At 37.1% G+C, this 23558-nt stretch overlaps 2 protein-coding genes across 2 annotated transcripts; one reads left to right on the forward strand and one right to left on the reverse strand.

Annotated features, from left to right (window-relative positions):
* Positions 1 to 8457: 8457 nt before the first annotated feature.
* Positions 8458 to 9233, reverse strand: LOC109163979 (putative ripening-related protein 1). Its single transcript, XM_019312712.1, has one exon. The coding sequence runs from the start codon at positions 9212 to 9214 to the stop codon at positions 8642 to 8644; it is 573 nt and encodes a 190-aa protein (XP_019168257.1). The 5' UTR covers positions 9215 to 9233; the 3' UTR covers positions 8458 to 8641.
* A 12963-nt stretch (positions 9234 to 22196) lies between these two features.
* On the forward strand, positions 22197 to 23108 carry LOC109163965. The gene has a single exon (XM_019312698.1). The coding sequence runs from the start codon at positions 22197 to 22199 to the stop codon at positions 23106 to 23108; it is 912 nt and encodes a 303-aa protein (XP_019168243.1).
* Positions 23109 to 23558: the final 450 nt, after the last annotated feature.

The raw sequence follows: 23558 nt of genomic DNA on the forward strand, positions 1-23558 counted from the left end.
AAAACAAAACTATATACAAAATAAAATTAAAAAAAAAAAAAAAGAGTCACGGGCTCCCTTTGTAAATGATCTGGGATCATTTTGATCACAAATTAAAAATGTTTGAAAAGAGAGAGCAATCATCCTCTTACAAACATAATTGCTTGCCCATCAATGTGGACAAATATTGAGAGGTTAAAATGTTCTTATTTAAGAAGTCTTAACTTTGTCTTCTTATTTTAGTTTTTATTTATTTATTTATTATTTATTATTAGTGGTGGGTTATGAAAGATTAACCCAAAATGTATGTGTTGTATTAGTTTTTAGCAGTTTGGAGAAAATTACCAAGTTATTATATAATTTTTTTGGTGTTTTGATTAAAGTTAAATGTTAAAATGACGAATTTGTTAAAATTTTGGCGAATTTATCAATAATAATAATAATAATAATAATAATAATAATAATAATAATACAAACAAAACAATATACAAAATAAAATTAAAAATAAAAATAATAAGAAGAAGACAAAAGGGAGCCACGGACTCCCTTTGTAAATGATGTTGGATCATTTTGATCCTATATTGAAAATGTTTGAAAAAAGGAGCCTTTGAACTCCTCTATATATTACTTTTCTTACAAACACAATTGTTTGACCATCAATGTGGGTAAGTACTAAGAAGTCCAAAGGCTCTTATTATTATTATTATTATTATTATTTTTTTATTATTTTTTTTTTGAGTACTATTGACCTGAAAAATTATGTTGTAGAACCGTGTCCACCTTGCAAGGTAGACACGGTTCTAAAATTGTTTATAATTATGAATATATAGTTCAAAAATTATGAACATATGGTTCTATAATTATGAATATAGTGTTGTGAACATAATTGTGAACTTATAGTTATGTAATTATGAATATAGAGATTCAATAATTGTGAATATGAAGTTCAAAAATTATGAATATATAATTTTATAATTATGAACATATAGTTCAATAATTATGAACATTGTTATAAATATTATTATTATTATGGCCATTATCACAAGACCTTTCATTTGCCTTATATTTATTCCATTATTTATGTTATAGAAAATGAAGGGTTATATGGATGTATATATATATACATGTTCAAGGCATAATGAAAGAGTGAACTTGTGTTCTTGAGTTCTACATTCTTTTGTTATATTTTTCTCTCTACTCTTCCATTCCATATTGCAATATTCTTCATACATACAATCGATGCGTTACCGTACAACTATCACGCGAGAACTAACAAGTTGATAGGCCGAATTACAACACGTTATCAGCACGAATCGCCAACATATTCCTCGGTGAACGGTATGCTCGGACATGTTATAATACATGTTTTTATACTAGGCAAGCATGTTCATAGGTTTCATATAATACATGTTTTTATATGGCACATGTTGATTCTACACCTCTTGATATGATTATGAAATACATGATTGATACGATACATATTGATTCTAAAATTTGAAATATGAATTGCACATATCGGTTCGTATATATATGATTGTGTAAATTCCTGAATATATATTTCCAATTTTATTTTTGATTCTTAAAATTGAAAGAAAAGCATGTGATATATATGTTTGTGTAAATAGATGGGGCTTTTCGTACGAAGATGCAATGTATGTATACATATTATTTTCATTTCGCATACTTTGTATGTTATATACCCTATGATGTAGTGCATTATTATGTTTTTATGATATGTCGTTTGCATGTGATTAGCAATTAGTTTTTGTGCCTGATTAGGCAATGAATGAATGGTTTTTAATTAAGATTGTTAAAGTTTATTTCGTGGAAGTTTAAGAGTGAATAAGACTTTAAAGCTTAATTGATGACTTGGGAGCATCAATTTGGTGTATTGGAGAATGAAACACCACTCGTTGCCTGTAGCGCGAGTTGATGCTATAAACACGAGTCGATGCTTGCTGCATCAATTCGGTGTTTTCGCACCGATTCGTGCCTTGTTGCTTGTAGCGCGAGTTGATGGTATAAACACGAGTCGATGCTTGTTGCATCAATTTGGTGTTTGCCTCACCAATTCGTGTTGCACCATTTCGGTTTTTGTGTATATTCGAAAGATCAATTTGTTTTCTGATTTTATCTTTTGACTTCATCTCGGAAAGTTCATTTTGCATCTAGAAGATGTTAGATTCCTTATTTTGCTATAAACATGTGATATTATGAATGTATATGAGAACATATGATATATGTTTTGTAGATTACGTATTCAATTGTCAAATGTGATTTTATTGAGCTCGCTCATGTCGATAGCAATTATTTCATTTGGGCTTTGGATATTGAAATATATTTGGCATCTAAGAAATCGAGCCAAAATTTTGTTGCTAAGTCACAGAGAACCGATGCCCAGAAGGCACAAGCGCTCATTTTCATACGCCACTACTTGAACTACGATCTTAAAAATGATTATTTGATTGAAAAAGTCCCTATTGCGTTATGTAAGTCCCTGAAGGACCATTTTGACTAGTAGTCATCTATTGTCCTTCCTCGGACACAATTTGACTAGATTAATCTTAAGTTTTAAGATTATAAGTCAGTAACTGACTATAATTCAGCTCTGCACAAAATAGTCTCAGAAGTGAAACTCTAAACAAGAAGTTTTAGAGAAATATTTAATTGAAAAGACATTGTCAACTTTTCGTGTGAGTAATTTGTACTCCAGCAGTAGTACAAGACAACAAATTATGAGAAGCATCCTAAGGTGATTTTAGCACTTCTTGTGGCTAAGAAACATAACTAGTTGTTGATGAAGAATCAAAGTGCATGTTTGGTTGATTTTGCACAAGTACCTGAAGCACATAATGTTACCTAGTTGAGTAACTTCATAAGGGGTTGTGGTCGAGATTATAACCAGTGTGGTATGAGTTTCGAGCTCAGAATAAGAAATAAAGTGATCAAGATATTCAAGGATGACCAAACTTATCGAGGCAAAATCTTAGCCAGAAGCAGATTTGCTAACAATGTGGGTCTGAAGGGCATTGATCCCTACGTGCCGCACACCAAAGCATTTGGTCATCGGAGAATGAAGATCATCTTGATGATTCTAGCTAATTTGCCTGAAGCAAATATTGCGATAAATTGTGATAATGAAATGATAAGGTATTGATGAAGAAATGATTAGTGTCATGATAATGTTTGAGTAATTCATGAAAATATATTCATGGACAAAAAGGTTAGCTCATGCCTGAAGCATGACGTATCCGAGAAGTAAACTCATGCTTGAAGCATCCGATTATGCCTGAAGCACTCGAAAAGTTAATTCATGGCCGCAATAACTTATTGCGTAACCGATGAGTATATACACTCCAAATGTGTTTTTGAGTGCAAAGTTATTTTTGGAGGCAAATTATTATGAGTGCAAAGTGACCTTACTTTGCTGATTTTTCTTGCTAATTTTACTACTCGAATTAACTATTCAAAAAGTTTACCTCTCTAAGCTTACATCTCTTAACTTACCTCTGTAATCTTGCTTCTCGATTTACTTCTTGAAATTTTACTTTCTGGAACTTTATTTTCCAGTGGAAGTTTACTTCTCAGATTTAATTCTCTTAGTTTGCTTGCTTATTTATTTATGAAAATTTTCCTCATGCATGCAACATAACTCTCGTATGCAATTGACTGGCTGCTAATTCAAAATTGAATTATTATTTGTTCCATAAATCTTATATCAATCCCTGAAGGATTGCTATTATCAACAAATTATGATAATCATCTTTTGACTAAATTTAAGATGTCAACATGACAAATCCCTCTCCGACTATGGCTTAGTGCAATTCTGTGTTGTTTAAGGAGTGGTATACTCCTTTATAAGAATGATCTTTGACTTATGTCATACATGATATGATTGATTTAGATGTTATTGGTTTGGAAGATAGAATGGATCATATCATATCAATTTGCCTGAAGCAAACGAAGGACTAAATTATTTCATATTAGTTTGCCCGAAGCAAATGAGGGAATGAATTATATCATGTGAATTTGCACGAAGCAATTCCCAAACCAGTGAGTGAACTAATGTAAAATTGAGGATAAGGATTTTTGGGAGATCTTGAAGATATATTTTATTTGACAAGCTTCACAGCTTCCCTATGATTGTTGTGTACCTTTGTAATATCAATTGATATGTATGCTTTCATATCTGATTATATATTTTTTTCTTGTTGGGGACATCAGTTTTATATGCTATTATGGTTATCACAATCTGACCTACTGCATATCATAATTATTTCCCCTAGAACCTAGTACGTGGTATAAAACCAAACATTTCCCATCTGCGTTTTATTCACAGTGTGCAGTCTTTTTCCTATATCACCACCATAGCGTACCTTTGTGGGCATGTATATGTTGATTATAAACCTCCGTCTGTTATTTAAATTCTTAGAGCCCATGATAAGGGATCAATATATAATTAGGTATGCTGACTGCACACTTTATGAAGATCATTTCACGGCATTAGGGGGAGATAAGATCTCAAATTTTATAGAATGCCGAGAAATTCTATGAATGATTGATCTTCAATATTTAAATCCACGTACTAGGTAGACTGAACTAGAAGTTCAGAAGAAGTAAACTGAACTAGAAGTTCAGTAGATAATTAATCTGTCAATATATATACTCATGAGTGACTAGGTCCTATATATTTTCCCCAACTTGGACCATATATATCTACCAATGCTCCTTGACGCCAGAAGCGTGGAGACATGTTGGTATAATCCGCGGAAAGCTAAATCTAGTAGAAAATGGTGTTATTCTTGAAATCGCTTAAAGAAGTATGTCCTGCAGATATTCGTCCAGAAGACATTCGTCTGGAAGGCGAAAAACCCCAGTAAAATTATAGGTGCACCCAAAATCATAATACTGGGATGCGAAACGACCAGATAAAAATACCTTTGCGAAATGGCTAGAGTCTGGTTGAATTAGAAATTGCCATTATTTTATATATATGGGAGAAATTTATGAAAAACGTTATAGTTGTCGACAACACAATTGCCTTATAAATTGCTCTTAGTATATGAGAATCTGGATCCAGAGCTAGGCACCAGTAGTGCCTTGATTTTTTTTTATGTATAAAAAAGCAATTAAGGCATGTACAGCTCAGCTCGCTAAAACTGTATTCTCTTTATAACACGTACACCATTTAATGTTAACCTTGTAGGTTACAAATGAGTGTTTGTACGAAAGAGAAATACAAACAATATGGTGGTATGATATAAAGCGAGACTGGTAGCTTAAGGGTTTACGCAGAGACCCTGAATTGATTTTGGTCAAATATTCTCTCCCACAACATATGGCATTACGTTCCGCAAATTAACATTATTGGCAGTGAATTATGAATTTAGATATGCAGTTGATGAACGTCATGACCGTAATTTACTGGTCATTAGACGCTAATATTTATTTGTAAATCCCCAATGGATTCAACACTTTTGGAATGTGGAAAGTGAAAATCTCAACGTGTATCATTAAACTACTAAAGTCTTTGTATGAGTTGAATATTATTGACTGAGTGTTTTCCTCCCAAAGAAGGAATGTATAAATAATATGTACCATTATGTGTTCGTTAAAGAATTGCTAATGGAGTTATTTATTTATCATCTCAGTCGATATTGACGGTTTAAATATCATTGAAACACATAGAGAGCTTGGTGATATTAGCTCATGCCGAAAGATGGAGTTTTAAAATAAAAGACTTGGAAATCCAAGTATTGTCTCGACCTAAAGATCGAGCTTCTCCTTGAAGAAGTTTTATACACCAGTTAGCCTACTTGAAAAATATCTTGAAGATGTTTTATATAGACAAGTATTATTTACTTATCACATAAACGGTTGTCCAATAATCTCTTGAAGTAGATAAATGACCATTTAGACTCGAAGGTTATAATGAGGATATTTAGGGACCGGGAGTCCATTACTTCATTGCTATTGGAGCACTATTATTGAACTAGAAGTTCCATAATCGCATCAGGCCTGATATTGAATTTGCGATGAAATTGCTAGCAAGATTTAGTGCTTCTCCCTACAATGAAAATTGGAATGGTATTTAACATATCCTCCAACACCTTCGAGGTACAAAGATTTTGACGTTTATGTGAGAAACTAATATGTGGTTTTGATGGGCAACTTGGGCATTAGCTCTTTTATTTTATCCCTATGATGCCAAGTTCAGAACTGGTTATGTTATATTTTTACCCCCAATGTCTCATATGAGGACAAATAAGATTGTGTTGCACAAGCAAGTAATAGTTTTGTTAAGGGGAACCTTACAAAACATGTTGTATCTAAATCCTTCTACACACATGAACTCTAGAAGAGTTGTAAAATTCTTATTGAGAATGTTTTCCCCACTGAACAATCTTGCAGATATGTTCACTAAGTCTCTGCCTACATCCACTTTTGAGTAATATGTTCATAAAATTGGGATGCGTGGGCTTAGAAGATTGTTATCTTCAGGGGGAGCGACAACGCCTAGCTGTGCTAGAATGGACAATCTAGAGGACTTTTGATATCCTGAATATTATGCTACGAAAGCATATGGTTGTACTCTTTTTCCCTTAGCTAAGTTTTTCCCACAGGGTTTTCTTAAGCTAAGGTTTTTAATGAGGCAACCTATGTTGGTGCACTTGAGTGGATAGTCCTGAAGACTCTTGAAATCTTGAAGATTATGCCCAGAAGGCTTATGTTTGTACTCTTTTCCTTGGCTAAGTTTTTTTCCCACTGGGTTTTCTTAGGCTAAGGTTTTTAATGAGGCAACCGGTGCAACACATGGATCAACATACTTCGTGTACTCTTTTCCTCGTCTAGGTTTTTTCAACTGGGTTTTTCTAGCAAGGTTTTTAACGAGGCATGAGTATAGTTTGATAATGGCCAAGGGGGAGTGTTATAAATATTATTATTATTATGGCCATTATCACAAGACCTTTCATTTGCCTTATATTTATTCCATTATTTATGTTATAGAAAATGAAGGGTTATATGGATGTATATATATACATGTTCAAGGCATAATGAAAGAGTGAACTTGTGTTCTTGAGTTCTACATTCTTTTGTTATATTTTTCTCTCTACTCTTCCATTCCATATTGCAATATTCTTCATACATACAATCGATGCGTTACCGTACAACTATCACGCGAGAACTAACAAGTTGATAGGCCGAATTACAACAAACATAGAGTTTTGTAATTGTGAATATAGAGTTCAATAATTATGAATATGAAGTTCAGAGATTATGACTATATAGTTTTATAATTATTAATATATAGTTCAGTAATTATGAAAATAGAATTGTGTCCACCTTGCAATGTGGACACGATTTCACAGCATAACTATTTATAAATAGTCAATGAAAATTAAAAATGAAACGAAAATATTAGGTAAAAATATCATTGCATTTATATTCTAATTGACTAATTGACTAAAAATAAAAAAGAAATATTGACTGAAAATGAATCTAATATTACTAATTGACTGAAATTATAAGAGGAAATGAATATTAATAATGGACTGCAAATAAAAAATGATCCATAATTGACTAAAATAAAAAAAATAATAATAAAAAAAAGAAATGGTCAAATCATTGCATTTTAATTAAAAATGGAATGGAAATTAAAAATTGGAGGGAAATATTTCAATAATAATATTCTACATTATCAATAGTAAATGCTGCATATTTTAAAAAATAGTAAAAGTAAATTAAAAATAGAACGAAAATATTTCAATAATAATATCTACATTATCAATTAAAAATGGAACGAAAATTATGTAAAAATATCACTGCATTTGATATTCTAATTGACTAATTGACTGAAAATATAAAAGGATAACTAATTGAGATTCTACCATTATATATTTTCACCCAAGTAACCTGTCCTGTTGGATTGAAGGTGTTAGCTCTAGATGAAGATGAACAAGATTGTGTTGCCACTACCAATGTCGTCTAGAAAGAGGTTTCAAGCCCTTAGGGTTGAGGTTCAGCCTTTTGGAAGATAGAAAGATATTTCAATAATGTGTAAATATAATCGGTGATATTAAGTTTTTTTTTTTTAATGAAAAAATTGTTATATATCTAGACAAAAAAAAAAAAAATATCTTCCATACAAATGAATAAGGATAGCAATTCATTTCTAGAACTGAGCTGTTAGAGTACGAGCACATTTGCCTAATTTATGAAAATACTAAACAATGATAAATAAAATCTTTAAAGTTATAGCACCGCATGCGTACATCTAGACATTAGCTATTAATTTGAGCAATTATTTGCACAAACTCAAGAAATGATATCATCAAAATATATAAACGATCTAAACCATATCTTTAATTGCACTATATAATATTTGATGTTCTAATTTAAATAATTATATATAAATTCATATATTCTTAACAAATTCATTCTGTGCATCATACGGGTGCAAATACTAGTATATATAACAATAACAATATAAGAAGTTTGAAGATTTATTTAAAATTGAGAAATTTGGAAATTAAAAGTGCGCGGGCATGCGCACCTGAGGCTTTAGGAGCTGCACATTATTTGAAAGGAGAACATAAAGGTAAAGAGCGCTGAAAACGGAGGAAGTGGATCGGTTCATATGAGATGAATGAATCTAATCTAGCTAGGACAAGGACCAGGTTACATCAAGCCAGCCCCATTGGTTTTCAGGCACACCCAACGCTTTCCACACCGCTTTGGACGCATCCACAATGTTGTTAGGACACGGCGGCTGATAGTCATGCGTTTCATCGCACCCCTGCGCCGAGTCACACTCATCCACCACCATAGCGATCACGCTCCGCCCGTTCCCGTGGACGGTGATGTTGCGAAAGCAGCGGTCTCCGCCGCTGTACCACCCCGTGGACAGCGCCACCACCGGGGTGTCATCGGAGTGGTAGTTGTTGTCACACTCAGATGGCCCTCCCCCGTCGCCGCCCTTCTCGAAGCTGTTTATTGTCAGGACTGCCTTAGTGCTGCTTGAAAGAGGAGGAGAGCATTTGTAGGTGGTGTAGGACTTCCCCTCTTTGCAACAATCTGAATGGTTTTTCTTGTTACATTTTCCTTTGGGTGGTTTAATGCCCTTTAGCTTCCCACTCGGCTTACATTCTGCGGGTCTTGCCTCTATAGAACAAGTGGAAATGGCAAGAATGAGAAGAACAACAAGTGCTCTTGCTAATCTCAACTTCTTCTCCATCTTTAATTTATTTGTTTCAATTCAGTTCGATCTGTATGAGCGGAAAGTAGGCCTGCAATGTTCGCTTTATATACAAGTTCGAGTACACAACATGCCAAGATCTTTGTATAAGTGATAAAACTTAAGTTGCCTAGAAATTGCAGAAATGTTTTTCTCGTTGTTTTTCATCATGACAGATTGTTTAATTATATTATTTATGATAATTAATTAAGACTCTCCAAGGATGACTAGTTTTAATAGTGCTGCATTGATTCAAGAATCTCCAACATAGATTTTATTTGGGACTCATCATTTATTAAAAGATACGGAGTTAAAAGAATATATAGCCTTAGATTGACGTACTACCGGCCTCTTGAATCTTGAGTATTACAATTCACAAGAAATGCTTTCTGCTCTAATGCATCAGTTGAAAGACAACAGCCGTTATTCCAAACTAGTCTATTTCACCTAACAAAGTAACAATGAAGTTGCATAAACAAACACACTTAAGAATCAACCGTAATTATACTTAAGCATCAATGGTTTCACGGCAAATTAATTATATCGTGCACCAGGCACACAATGTATTGTGTGCCCTGGCCAAAACCACGTCATTTTGGTTTTTTTTTTTTTTTTTTTTTAAGAAATTCCGTTTCCCGTTTTTACCGTTAACTTAAAAAAAAAAAAAAAAAAATCCCCTGTTTCGAATGTATATGGCGCACAATGCATTGTGCGCCCTGGTACATGATATAACGATTGACGGTTTCACACAAGAACTACATACTTGATCTAGGCAAATTATGCTGTGAGCACGTGCCCACCTTGCAAGGTGGGCACGGTTCCATATCCATAATTTCTATATTGTAGATTCATAATTTCTATACTGTAGATTCATAAAATTTATACTTTAGATTTCAATTGTTGAACTCTGTTTTCACAAATCAGAGAACTATATGTTCATAATTTGATAACTATACAGTTTAGAAATTATGAATTTACAGTACAGATATTATGAATTTGCAGTATAGAAATTATGAATCTACTGTATAGAAATTATGAATCTACTGTATTTAAATTATGAATCTACGATTTAGAAATTATGAATCTAAAGTATAAATTTTATGAATCTACAGTATAGAAATTATGAATCTACAGTATAGAAATTATGAATTTACAATATAAAAATTATAGTTATGAATCGTATCCACCTTACAAGGTGGGCACGTGCTCATAGCATAACGTTCCCTTGAGTTTTCGGTTAGAATTCTTTGGGTTAGTTTGTGGCTGTAAAATCATCCTTATACCTATATATACTGTATAGTCTCAGCTTAATAAACACATCAATACACAATGAGGTAGGCACTACCATGAGATCTTCCCTTTAAACATTAACATGGTACCAGAGCAGGCGAGAGTGAGATCGTGAGATGTGCTCGGAATAGTAGGACGATGCCGGAGCTTGAATTGGGCCGCCATCAGAGCCACCACACGCCGCCACTTCACCTCTGCTCCAACGCCACGCGCCGCCGTGCGTGGCATTTTTCCACGACGTCTCCGGCCGAAGTTTACGTCGGTCAACTCACCTCTGTCAGTAGGTCCTACCTAGGTATGTTTTGTTTGGAGTTTTGGTTTGTTGATGTTCTGCACTTAGGGTTTGCAATTGTTTTTTCCTAGGTTGAATATGGCAGAGGGAAGTTATAAGAATATTACTGTTGTATCTACGCCGTCCAAATTAATTGATATGGTATTGACTGCTGATGGGTCTACTTTTGTTGAATGAAAATTCTTGGTTAAAATTAATTTAGATGGAACGGGTAAAGGTGACCATTTAGATAAAGATTGCCCTTCAAGTAATGCAACTAAAAAGGAATGGGAAGCAGACGATAAAGCTTTGTTATCACGGGTAATTAATTGTATTGATAGGAAAAGTAATCTTATCAATGCAACATTGTACTATAGTTAAAGGAGTGTCGGAGTTAGTGTCTAAATGGTTTAGTGGGTCAAGTAATTTGAGGGAACTGTATCAGTTGTCTCAATATGTCTATCGACCTAATCAAAAAGGTCGAGATATAAGATACTACTATTACAATTTCAGAAGTTTAAGTGAAGCATTTTGTACTGCAATGCATATTACAAAATGATATGTAGAAAATGAAAGCACAACGTGATCAATTAATTATCTTTAGTTAGATTTCCAGGCTTGAAAAGGAATATGAGATTCTTAGGTCATAGTTGCTGGGAAACTTAGAGTTAGGGTCATTGGACCGAGTGTTCTCTCAGATACAGAATGCAACAGTAAGTACTGACAATAATGAACTTCCCGAGAAGAGTGTTTTTGTATCACAATGAAGTAGTGGTGAAGGAAGTGCAGTTGTGTTGTAAGGGAGGTATACTAACGAAGGGTATAATAATCGAGGTGGATGTGGTCGCCATCGAGGATGTGGTGGTTTTGGAAGAGGTCGTGTAGGACCAAGTGTATGTTTCAATTGTGGAGAACCATGTCATTTCCGAAACCAATGCCCTAAACCACCCAACCTTTGTCCAAACAGATAATCTTGTTGTATGTCTGTCTTCTTCGTCTACACAATGGGTTATTGACTCATGGGCTAGTGAGGATAAGTCAAGTAATTCTAATGTTTTCTCCACATATTCTCCCTCGAATCCTGGGGCTATGGTTACTCTAACGGATGGGTCGTTTGTTCCGGTTTTGTGTAGGGGTAGTGTTGTTGCAACCTCATCATTACCCCTATCATCTATATTATACCTTCCAAATTTTCCCTTTAATTTTCTTTCTATTAGTCAAATCACACGGGCTTTGAATTGTTGTCTCTCTCTTTTTTCTGGGTTATTGTCTATTTCAGGATCTTTTGACGAAGAATATTATTGTTAAGGGGAAGGAAGTCGGAGTGTTGATCCTGAAGGGTTGGGGTACAAGTCTAGAGGCGGGAATAAGATTTCTTCAATCTCCAATTGTGAACACTTGGCTTCTTAAATCTCGATATTGTACTCCTTTTGAACAACAGAAGTCTCTAAAACTAGATGTAGCTTTGAGCTTTTTATTTCTCTCACTGGTCACACTTGAATGTTTTCTTAGAATACTTGAATAATTGTTTTCTCTTGAACTAGACAAGCATCTTCTTTAGTCTTGAATGAAGGTATTTATAGGCGTTTAAAAATGTGTCGGTTAGAGGGAAACTCATTTCAAACGTCTATCACATAGCGAGTAGTGACTAGTAGATAAACCAAAAAGTGGCTATATGTGTTAGATTTTCCAACCTTTAGACCACCTTTTTTGCTAAACTTTACTTTTTGTTTTGCACAAAATGTCTAGGCTTTATGAGAAAAATCTCCCTTGGAATGTACCTAGGACTCTCTTTGCCTTGGACACATTTTACCATAAAGCACTAGTGTTTTAAGGTTTCGAACTGTTGGCTCAAAGAATGTCTCGAGTAGTTTTTTTCGAATGGTTAACTAAAACTATTCAAGTTAACGTTTTGAACCTAATGGAACAAACACCAATGTTTTTCTTTCTTTTCTTTCTTGAAGGGTCATGGCATGTCACCATAGGATGTGGGATGGAAGTATTGAGCAAATTGAATTTGGAGATCGTCAATAGCTCAACCTTACCTTTCAACTTCTTCATTTTGAGCTCTCAAGATGGCCATTTGCTCTTGGTGGAGTTGATATTGGAACACTCTCATACTCTCCCAATCATTGACTTGTGGCAAGTGAGATGGAATGTTGGGCATGTGTGGCGACAATGCGGGTGGCACCCCTTCTTGACCTTCCTCGCCTTCCTCAACCCGGGTTAGTTTTGCCCGAATGAGGTCGAGTATGGTGATGGGTGTCATGGAGGCAATCCTTCGCTCTTTCCTCAATTTAAGATCCAATCCGAGGCCTTGACATAGCCTGGCAAGCAAAGGACCGATGAAAATGTGGGTGGTATTATTGTGGCTTTGAGTAGCCAACCATCTTCTACATTGCACACCCATGTTGATTGTTTTGTCATTCTCCATGCTCCAAAGGTGGAAAAGGTCCGAGCGGTACACCTTGTGCATATTAGAAATTCTCCCCGTAAAGGTCACTGCCAATGCATATCTCACGACCTTCATCTCATTTTTCTCTATGGTCTTTGAGTTCGTGTTGAATCATAAGCTACCGTCCCATCCGAAATCTTCCTCCAATAGTCTGAAACCTCGTCGCCGGTGTAGAAATCGGATTGGTATCCCAAATATGCCTAGGACCTTTGTTACTCTCTAGTGTGTAGCCCTAAGAGGACTCCCAAATCAGTGTGTAGCCCCAAGAGGACTCCCAAATCATTCACCGATAATGTTGTATTCTTTGTTAAAAAGGGTGAATGAAATGGATGGCTTGTGGTGGTATCTTTTCGTTTTCACATTAAGAGTGGCCACAAATTCATAGACTGCCGGGTCATAGGTATGCCCTCTCCAAGCAAACACTTGCGCCCATTGATGATGTGCAAGTACATTCTCCACCTCCTCTCTACAAACAAACGACTCCAACACCAACATATCAAAATACATCCCTCCTAACACCGATAGCATTTTCAACCTTGCTACTTTTTCCATTTGCACGACATTCAAATTCAACCTCCTTTTTTCGGCAATTGGGTCTTGCTCATGCATTTCATTTTGTTGTGGTTCCAACTCCTCATCACCCATTGTATCGGGTTCACGGCTAGAGCTAGCGTGATCATGCTTTCTCTTCTTTGAAATCTCTTTCATCCTTGGCGTAGTTCTTACAAAGTTTCAACACAAAAATTCCATTCCCTATGATTCACAATTGAACATTATTGCACAACAATCTCACCACACTCACATGAATTACACTCAAAACTCTCCACAATTTCCTCTTTTTTCTTTCTTTTTTCAAATTTTCAGGATTTTTTTTGAAATTTTTTTTCCATATTTTTTTCTCAAATTCTACCTCAAGATTCATGCTTCAAGCTCAAAAGATAGACCAATCATCATATTAAACAAATAATTTCAATTCAATTTCATATTCATGGTCAACTAGTCAACTCTTTCTTCTACAATTCAACAATGGAGTTCAAGAGCGTGTGAATGTATCAAAATTGAAGATCAAGTGTAGCATATGTGCAATTTTCATCACAAACAATCATAAAGAACATGTATTAATGCAATTTCAAGATCAATTTTATTCATGCAACACTTACCGTCAAAACCCAATTGAAAAATTCCCAATTAGAAACTAGGGTTCTTCCAAGTATTGCAATCTCAAGAATTAAAGCAATTATTCACAAAATTTCATCTTTCAAGTGTTCTACAATGAAAAACTAGTCAAGAGATTCAATTTTCAAGTATCAATAAGTATAGAACAATGTAGACTAGCAAGCAATTTTCTAGAGAGAGAAAGCTTCATGAACATGATAATGGAGTATGGAAGATGGAAGCTTTTTACCTTTTGAAGATGATTCTTGCAAGAATTTTTCGTTTGAAGCTCAAGAAGATTGAAGAAAAGTAGCAAGAGGAAGCTTTACCTTCGTGGTTATTGTTAGTGTTTTTAAGTCTAAACCCCAACTTGTAATTGTCAAAATTAGATAGTTTCCAGTTTAGGTGTCTGATAGAGTTTGAAGAGAAGACCTGATCGATCAGTCACTGAGCTAGAGCGTATCTGGATTTATCCATCGGATATCATTAATGCAAGCTGATGCGTTGGCAGAAGCAGTTACTTCAAGAGGTGTTTTTACAATAAAGTCCCTATCAGTCTTCTCACCTCAAAGGGTAAGACCGTAATCTGGATTAAGCTGTCATTCAGATTAAGATTACGTGTCTACTCAATTCTCAATTAGAGTTCTATTTTAAGGGAGGTGGTTCAAGGGATTGATATACAACTCTACAACGGCTTGAATCACAAACTAGCTCTCCCTAAATTCTAAAGAAGCATAACCCTGATTTACTATCTTCTCAAGACAAATGTTCTGAAGATACACGAAGAAAAACTTGAGAAGAAACCTTGATGCTTAACTAGTGGACCCTATGATCATGCAATTGTGGGAACAATGTAGGATGTGTCAATGAAGCGGAACAGAGTGACTCTCCAACGAAGGGATTCTTGGACTTCTGATTACTCAGGCTCCGTCTTCAACAATTCACTATACCATTGTAGATTGGGTACTTACCGAGTGTGGAACACTTTGGTTGAGATTCTTTCATCTCTACCTTTCTGTACAATTGGAGTTGGAGATAGTGAATTGCACGCATCGATGATCGTCGCCCAGATGTAGATACACATTGTATTGAACTGGGTAACCAATATTGGTGTTGTTTACATTCTTTCTTTATTTTCCCACACTGTGTTCATATCTGTTGATCTATCTGATAGAGTTTCCGTCTAGGTTCTTTTCAATATCAACTGCGCACTGTTTTAGAATAGAAAGTAGATCAGTCATTGTCGATTATCAAAACACATAAATTCACATTTGGTATCAAAGCTTTTAAGTCTATATAATGACTTGATCCGAAGGGAAAAGCTTTTTTTGTGTGTTCTTGTTAATCTCCTTCAATTATCTGATATTTGTTTTTAGTTTTTGTTGAACGATTGTGCCGTATTTTTCTCTCTGTGTATTCTGTGTGTTGGCTTCTAAATCTTGTAGAGATGGACAGTAACACAAAACCTCCGGAGCTAAATGGTACCAACTACTCTTTCTAGAAAGCTCGCATGGAAATCTATCTTCAAGCTCAGTGAACACGAGTCGGGCGTACCCTAATCACTAGTTGGACTCCACCGACTATACAAAATGCATATAGAACTTCAATGTTGAAGGCTATGGCTGACTGGACCGATGATGAGATGAGTAAGTCTAACCTCAATAATAAGGCGCAAAATTCCATTGTAGGCTCTCTGCATGAGTCAGTCTTCATGCTTGTCACGGGGATTAAAGAAGACTAGTTTGCTCCCATTGCAATCCACACTAGACCACTAAGTATATCATTCTCCAATGATGGGCAGAATGTAACTCTTAAATGTATGGAAAAAGGGATAAGGGGCAAGGAGGCAACAAAAAAGGAAGTTAAGAAGTGGCAGACACAATGAGTGAGTGGATTTTGGGTACAATGCACCACCATCCCAGAAAGTGAAACAAGTAATAAGGTTGAGTTTCGCAAATTCTCAAAAGTAGAAGAGGAATTGCAAGGGTTGAGTATTGTGCTAAAGGAGTATAGTGAACTTTTTAATGAACGAAAAACCCTTCCACCCTCTAGATCATGTGATTATGAAATACCACTACTGCCTCAATCAAAACCTGTCAATGTGGGACCTTACAGATACTCATTTTATCCAAAAATTATAATTGAGCAGATGGTGGAAGAGATGCTGCTGTCAGGAGTGATTGTTCCTAGTACATCACCATTTGCTTCACCAGTTTTTTTGGTACCTAAGAAGGACTCTACTTTGAGGTTTTGCATAGATTATAGAGCTTTGAATGTCATTACCGTGAAAAACAAGTATCCAATCCCTATTGTGGAAGACCTTTCTGAATTAACTAGGGCTAGATACTTTACCAAGATTGATCTAAGAGCTGGATATCACCAAGTAAGAATGAAGAAGGGGAAGGAGTACAAGACAGCTTTCAGGACACACTAAGAGCTATATGAGTTTAGAGTAATGCCCTTTGGCTTAACAAATGCACTAGTCACCTTTCGGACTCTCATGTACAAGGTTTTTAAGCTATATTTGAGGAAAACTGTGTTGGTATTCTTTGATGATATCTTGATCTACAGCCCTACTAAGAATAGTCATTTACATCACATAAAAGAAGTGTTCCAGAACATGAAGGAAAATCAATTGTATGCTAAGTTAAGCAAGTGTTCCTTTGCCAAAGAACAAGTGGATTACTTGGGCCACATCATTACAGCTGATGGTATTAAGACTGATCCAAGCAAACTCGAAGCGGTGTATTCCTGGCCCAAACCTCAGAATCTCAAAGCCTTGAGAGTGTTTATTGGATTAACTGGGTACTATAGAAGGTTCATTAAAGGGTATGGGATCATTAGTAGGCCACTAACTAATATAGTAAAAAAGAATTCCTTTAAATGGAGTCCAGAAAGTGAGGAGGCTTTTACAGCCCTAAAAAGAGCTCTTTGCACAACCCATGTGTTAGCCTTACCTAACTTCCAGAAGCAATTTGTGATAGAAGCCGATGCTAGCCATCATGGAATGGGAGCAGTTTTTATGCAAGAAAGGAGGGCAATGACATACTTCATCAAGGCATTTGGGGAAAGGCATTTAGGAATGTCAACCTACGAGAAGGAATACCTCTCCATAATTAATGCTGTAGAAAAATGGAGGTCTTATTTGCTTGGAAGAAATTTCCTCATCAAGACAGACCACCAAAGCTTAAAGTTCTCACTTGATCATAAGATAACCACTACACTGCAACAGAAGGGGCTTATTAAATTGCTGGACTAGACTTTTATATCCAGTATAAGAAAGGCAAGGATAATGGCGTGGTTGATGTTTTATCTAGGGTAATGACTGAAGATAATTTTGCCCTTAATGTTTTCACTGAAATCATTCCTAGATGGGTAGAAGAAAAACAACTAGTTATGAAAATGATGAATGGGCACAACAAAATTTGACAGCTGCAGTGGTTGATCCTAGAGGGGTGCAAGACATTACCATCTTCAAAGGATTGTTGAAATTTAAAAATAGAGTATATATTGGCTCTCACGACAATTTGAGGAATACATTAATACAAGAGATGCATGATTCTCCCTTGGGTGGACATTCTGAGCAGCAAGCTACATACCAAAGAATTAAGTAGATGTTTAATTGGGAAGGAATGAAGAAAGATGTGATAACCTTTGTGAAGGATTGTGATACTTGTCAGAGATGCAAGGAGGAGAATGTTCTGAGCCCAGGTCTACTGCAACCATTGCCCATTCCAGACCAGGCATGGAGCTCTATTTCTATGGATTTCATAGGAGGCCTTCCAAAATCTCAAATCAAGGATGTGATCATTGTAGTGGTTGATAGACTCACTAAGTATGCTCATTTTATGGCTTTAACACACCCCTACACAGTAGAGACAGTGGCTGACATGTTTATGGAACACATCTACAAACTTCATGGACATCCTTACAACATTGTATCGGACAGGGATAAAGTCTTTATTAGTAAGTTTTGGCAGAGATTATTCAACCAGCTTAAGGTGAAGTTGAGTTTGTCCACAGCTTACCATCCACAAACTAATGCACAGACCGAGAGGGTAAATAAATGTTTGGAGGCCTACTTCAGGTGAATGGTTTTTCATAGGCCTAAAGAGTGGGCAAAATGGCTACACTTGGCTGAATTCTAGTATAACACCAGTTATCACAGTTCTTTGCAAAATTCACCATTCCAAGTTCTATATGGATACAAGCCAACTGTGTTGGCTGTTGGGGGGGGGGAGGGGGGGGGGGGGGGCAACCTTTGGAATAACAGGGGATTGGATGTGGCAGAACGAGCAACAATTCTTGCATCCTTGAATGATAATCTTATTCAGGCACAGAACCGAATGAAACAACAAGCAGATAAGAGGACAACTGAGAGAGAGTTTGCTGTGGGAGAATGGGTATATATGAAAATTCAACCCTATAGACAGGTTACCATGGCAGTCAGAAGTAATATCAAGCTCACGACAAAATACTATGGACCCTATCAAGTGATTGAGATGATAAGAACTGTAGCTTATAAATTGCATCTTCCAGTTGGAACTATGATCCATCATGTTTTTCATGTCTCTCAACTTAAAAGGCGAATCGACCCCGAAATTCAAGCTCAACAAGCACTCTCTCTTACTGGTATAGAAGGCGAAGTGCTAGTTGCACCCGTAGCTGTTGTAACACCCCCAATTTTCAGCATAATTTAAAATCATTAAAGCATATGAAACAAAGGTAAATCTATCATTAATACCCAATCAGAGCGGAAGCTAAACATCAGTGTTGGGGTGTTATGCCACATCTAAGCTATGGAGCCTAGGTATAATCCATAATCATTATCTGAATACAAGCATGGCACACAGGCCGACTAGCTAAGCTACTACTAACTACACCAAGAACCCAGCTCCGTCTAGCGCGCTCTTGATCACTAATCAGTATCTGAAAAACATGCGGTATTACAACCGTTAGCGAATAATGCTAAGCAACCCACTCCCACGCGTTGAGTACAATACATATAGATATAAGAAATCATTTTGAGACTTGGAAATACATAATATAGTCCTAAACGACTCTAGCTTCAAAACCAGGAATCAGACTCAAGGCATACCAATAGACTCGACACGACAAGGCACATAAAGACACAACATGCAGCTAAGACCACAAGGCAAGACAACAATAAGACTCGCCAACAATAAGTAACACAAACATGTCCATGTTCCAACCTTATACCAAGTTCCAACCTTCACGCCTCTCCAACCTTATAACAGTTCCAACCTGGCCTGTACCTCCATGCCACCCTACACAGCACATCCTTATCCCTCCGGGGCAACGCATGCCCCCCGCCTACAAGACCTCCTACATAACCGCCGATCTCATAGCATCCGCGATGCCTTTAAATCACACACCGGTACCGCAGTACGATCACACACAAGCACGCGCAGTGCATCAACCACCAATCACTGTTTTTACCACCAATCTCATATCTTTTATTTTCATCATGGACAACAACACATAAGCAAGATTCAACAATGACTCCACAAGGGGATAATCGGGGAAGGGCACATCGTACACATTGACTCTCAACAACAAGCGTCCTCCAAGCGGCCATAAGACACATAAAGACCACTATAGACCATACTCTGGCACCAGATGATACGAGTATGAACCACATGCAAAGACACGACTCACAATTCACATTGCGGCACATAAGACATCATACTTGACCCGAAAACTCAATGAAGACACCACGGGGCACGAGGTTCGACTCACGGAAATCGAACGACCCCGCATTGGCCCATACCCGCGGGGGGTACGGCGGGAGGACAACCTCCCGCCGGCGGAACCACGCCGTTGCAGCGGGTGGACCGACGGGTGGCCGTCCACCCAGCCGTCCGCCCGCCGGTGGCGGTCCATGGTTCCAGCGTGTGGACCGGCGGGTGGCCGTCACCCGCCCGTCCTCCCGCTGGAACAATCACCCCTATCCGGCAGGTGGTCGAGTGGGGGTTCGTCCCCCCCACCGACTACCCGCTGGAACGTGTTCCTAGGCCAATTTTCCCAACCCGGGAATTCATCCAATTCCCCAAAGTCAAGTCCCAAACACGCCCAAACACATATCAACAACAATAGGGACTTGAACACATAGAACAAGCCAAGAAATAACAAAATTGAAGCCTAAACGCAAACTCTAAACATGCCAAGACTCAAAGATAAACACATAATGGTTCAAGAGCATCAAGAACCTCAAGAACATCAATAAACCAATATACAAAGCCCTAAAGACTAGTCCTAAACCTAGAATAACGCTCGAACATGCATAAACCCACCCAAGAACGTTACAAATAACAAGATTCATCATATAAATCCTAACCCAAGCTCTAAATACTCATAAACTCAAGAACATGCAATTAACCATACTAGTTCATCAAGAATATCAAGAATAACAAGAATCGATACCATAAATCCTAAAGACTAACTCTAACAAGGCAAACATACCAAATCACACATTCAATCATCCAACGGAGCCAATCAATAAAAGATAGCAAGGAAAATAGGTTTTGTAAGACATGGGTTGCCTGGTAGCTTTAATTAAGCTCCTTAAGACTTCTAGGATCTTTCCTCAAGGTCCTTTTCCTAACAATATTTTCTAGGCTTGGTGGCGGGGATTCTTCGTCTGAATTCTGAGATGGGAATTCGAGTGGTGGAGAGGGAAGGGTTATAAAGGCTCCCTAATCCCATTTCATATAGGTTTAGGAATCCCTATTTAGAGTCTAATTAGTAATGAGTCCTCTTTCCTTATTCTAACAGGCTTGGAGTTTCATTAAGGGTAAGGGTCCACGATCCTTCGTGGACCATATTAATTAATTTAGGGAATCCTAACTGAATTAAATTCTTTTTAGATAATCCTTTAACGGGGTTAATTAAATAATTAATCCAAATTTAAAGACGTAACACGGAGTATTATAGCTATGCTAGATAAGAGACAGATTAAGAGGAATAATCAAGTAGTTTCTCAAATCCTGGTCCAATGGGCTAACCTACAAATTGAAGCATCAACTTGGGGAGGATTATTATCACATAAGGAGCCAGTTCCCAAGCTTTGATCCTTGGGGACAAGGATCAATTGAAGCAATTGAGGCCTTACCAACTGTCCAAGGCTTGGGAATCGATAGGCAACAATGAGCTGTTATCCTGTGTGGAACATTGAAGCACAAAAATAGTTGAATTGTTACATTTCTGTTTTAGGCTTTTTTTTTTTTTAAATATCCCAAGCAATGTAATGTTTTTTATTAAACTTTTCAATACAAGAATTCCATATTTCTCTTCTCACCTTCCTCTCAACTCTCTTTTCACTCTGATGATCTGTTTCCCTTCCTTTTTGATTGTCTGTAAGTCGGTCTGAACTTCTAATCTGTTACATATCTCTTATCAGTTCAAATCAAGAAAGTTAATAGACCATCATTACTAATATGACAAAGTCAAAGTAATAACTAAATAACCTTTTTACATACTAAATAGTAATATTACGTTAGAAAGCCATTAATTATTAAATAATATAAGTTGAGTAAAACAGTGGAGAATAATCCATAAAATTATAATAATATATGTTTACAAATAATCATAATCTACAAATTGGAGTCCCCGGTCCCCCCCGACCTTCCAACCTTTTTTAAAGGCACAACCACTTTCCGATGTCTGTTTCTTCTCTACTGCACTTTTGGTTCTGTCATCCACCAAGCCACTTCGCTTCAGAAATGCGGCTATTGCTCGCCGGAATCTTCCTCTTCCCAACACTCTCTTTTATATACAAAAATAGAATCTAAATGAGGTGTAAGAAACATCTTTCCGATTTGAGTAGCGTCGTCGGCGTTTGCGCTACTTGTCTTCGTGAAAAGCTTTTCGTTCTCATCGAGGCCCAAGCCCATCTTCAGCAAGCGCAAGAGCAACGCCGGAGTTCCAACGCCGATCCCGCCGCCGCGCGTATTGTTTTTCCTCAATCCGTTTCGCCGTATGCCTCTCGCCGGGAATCTGATACCGCCGCCACCTGGTGCCTCAGCCGGCATGGCTTGGCGGATCAGAGATTCCATGCTACTCCGCAAGTGGGCCCAACTGGAGAACTAATTTCCGGGAGCGAGTATGCCAATAAGAAGGATAAGAAGAAGAATTCTAGGTTTTCGTTGTTTTATCATATGTTTAGGTCTAAATCGGGTGATCTGGATTCGGATTCGGAGCGCAGGGTGTCGAATTCGGATGATCGGTGTAACACTATGCCGTCGTCGTCTCCGTCGTGGTTCTCCACAATTGTCGCAGGTCGTCGGGGGAGGAAAACGCGGTCGCTTTCGTTAGACGAAGCTACGGTCGGAGTGAGGCAGAGAACTCTCCGGAATTGCGACAGAGGAATGTCGCCGGCTAGGTACTCCGATGAGGAGAACGAAGAGGATTCGAGCGGGCAGTCGTCGCCAGCGTGGAAACAGACACCGAGAAGGACTCCGGCGTATCAGAGAGGCGGCGGCGGCGGCAAAGCTGGTCTCAGCCGGAACGCGTTTTGTTTGAGTCCATTGGTGTGGGCCAGCCCTAACCAACGGTGGAGTCAGAAGGGGATGCAGCCGCCGGAGATGGCGTATCCCGGCGAGATTAGATCTCCCGCGAAGTCCCGCTTCCATAATGCGACGTCGTTCTGCAAGAACAGATCGAGAAAACTTGCGGATTTCGGAAGGTCCCGTCACAACCACTGATCAGCGATGGGCGTTGACATTTGACCCATTCCGACGATTACGACAACGACAGCGACTGTCATTCAACCTTCTCAAAGTACTACTTTGCCCTTCGTATATATTTCCCTTTTCATTTCTCATTTGACCTTTTCCTATACAATTAACAATTCTACCTCAATTTGATATTTGTATCAAGTATTGTATTAAACAATATTGTTTGTAAAAGGTTTTATAATTTTTTTCTATATTTATTGGTATTTTTTTAATCACATGACAGATCTACTAATATAAATATACAAATAAAAATTATATAAGAATCAATATTGTTAAGGTTCTAGGAAATATATAAAATGTGTTACAGTAATCATGTGCATTGATAGTTTATATATTTTAATTTATTTTTTGTACAATGGTAAAATATTTTCAAAATTACGATCTTTATTTTTTTTTCTTTTATATACAAATGTTGAT

Source organism: Ipomoea nil, unplaced genomic scaffold (genome assembly GCF_001879475.1).
Source record: "Ipomoea nil cultivar Tokyo-kokei standard unplaced genomic scaffold, Asagao_1.1 scaffold3054, whole genome shotgun sequence".
NCBI lineage: Eukaryota > Viridiplantae > Streptophyta > Magnoliopsida > Solanales > Convolvulaceae > Ipomoea > Ipomoea nil.

Excerpts from the sequence above, each read along its gene's own strand:
- LOC109163965 (XM_019312698.1), top strand. The coding sequence starts at position 22,197 with ATGAGGTGTAAGAAACATCTTTCCGATTTGAGTAGCGTCGTCGGCGTT.
- LOC109163979 (XM_019312712.1), bottom strand. The coding sequence starts at position 9,214 with ATGGAGAAGAAGTTGAGATTAGCAAGAGCACTTGTTGTTCTTCTCATT.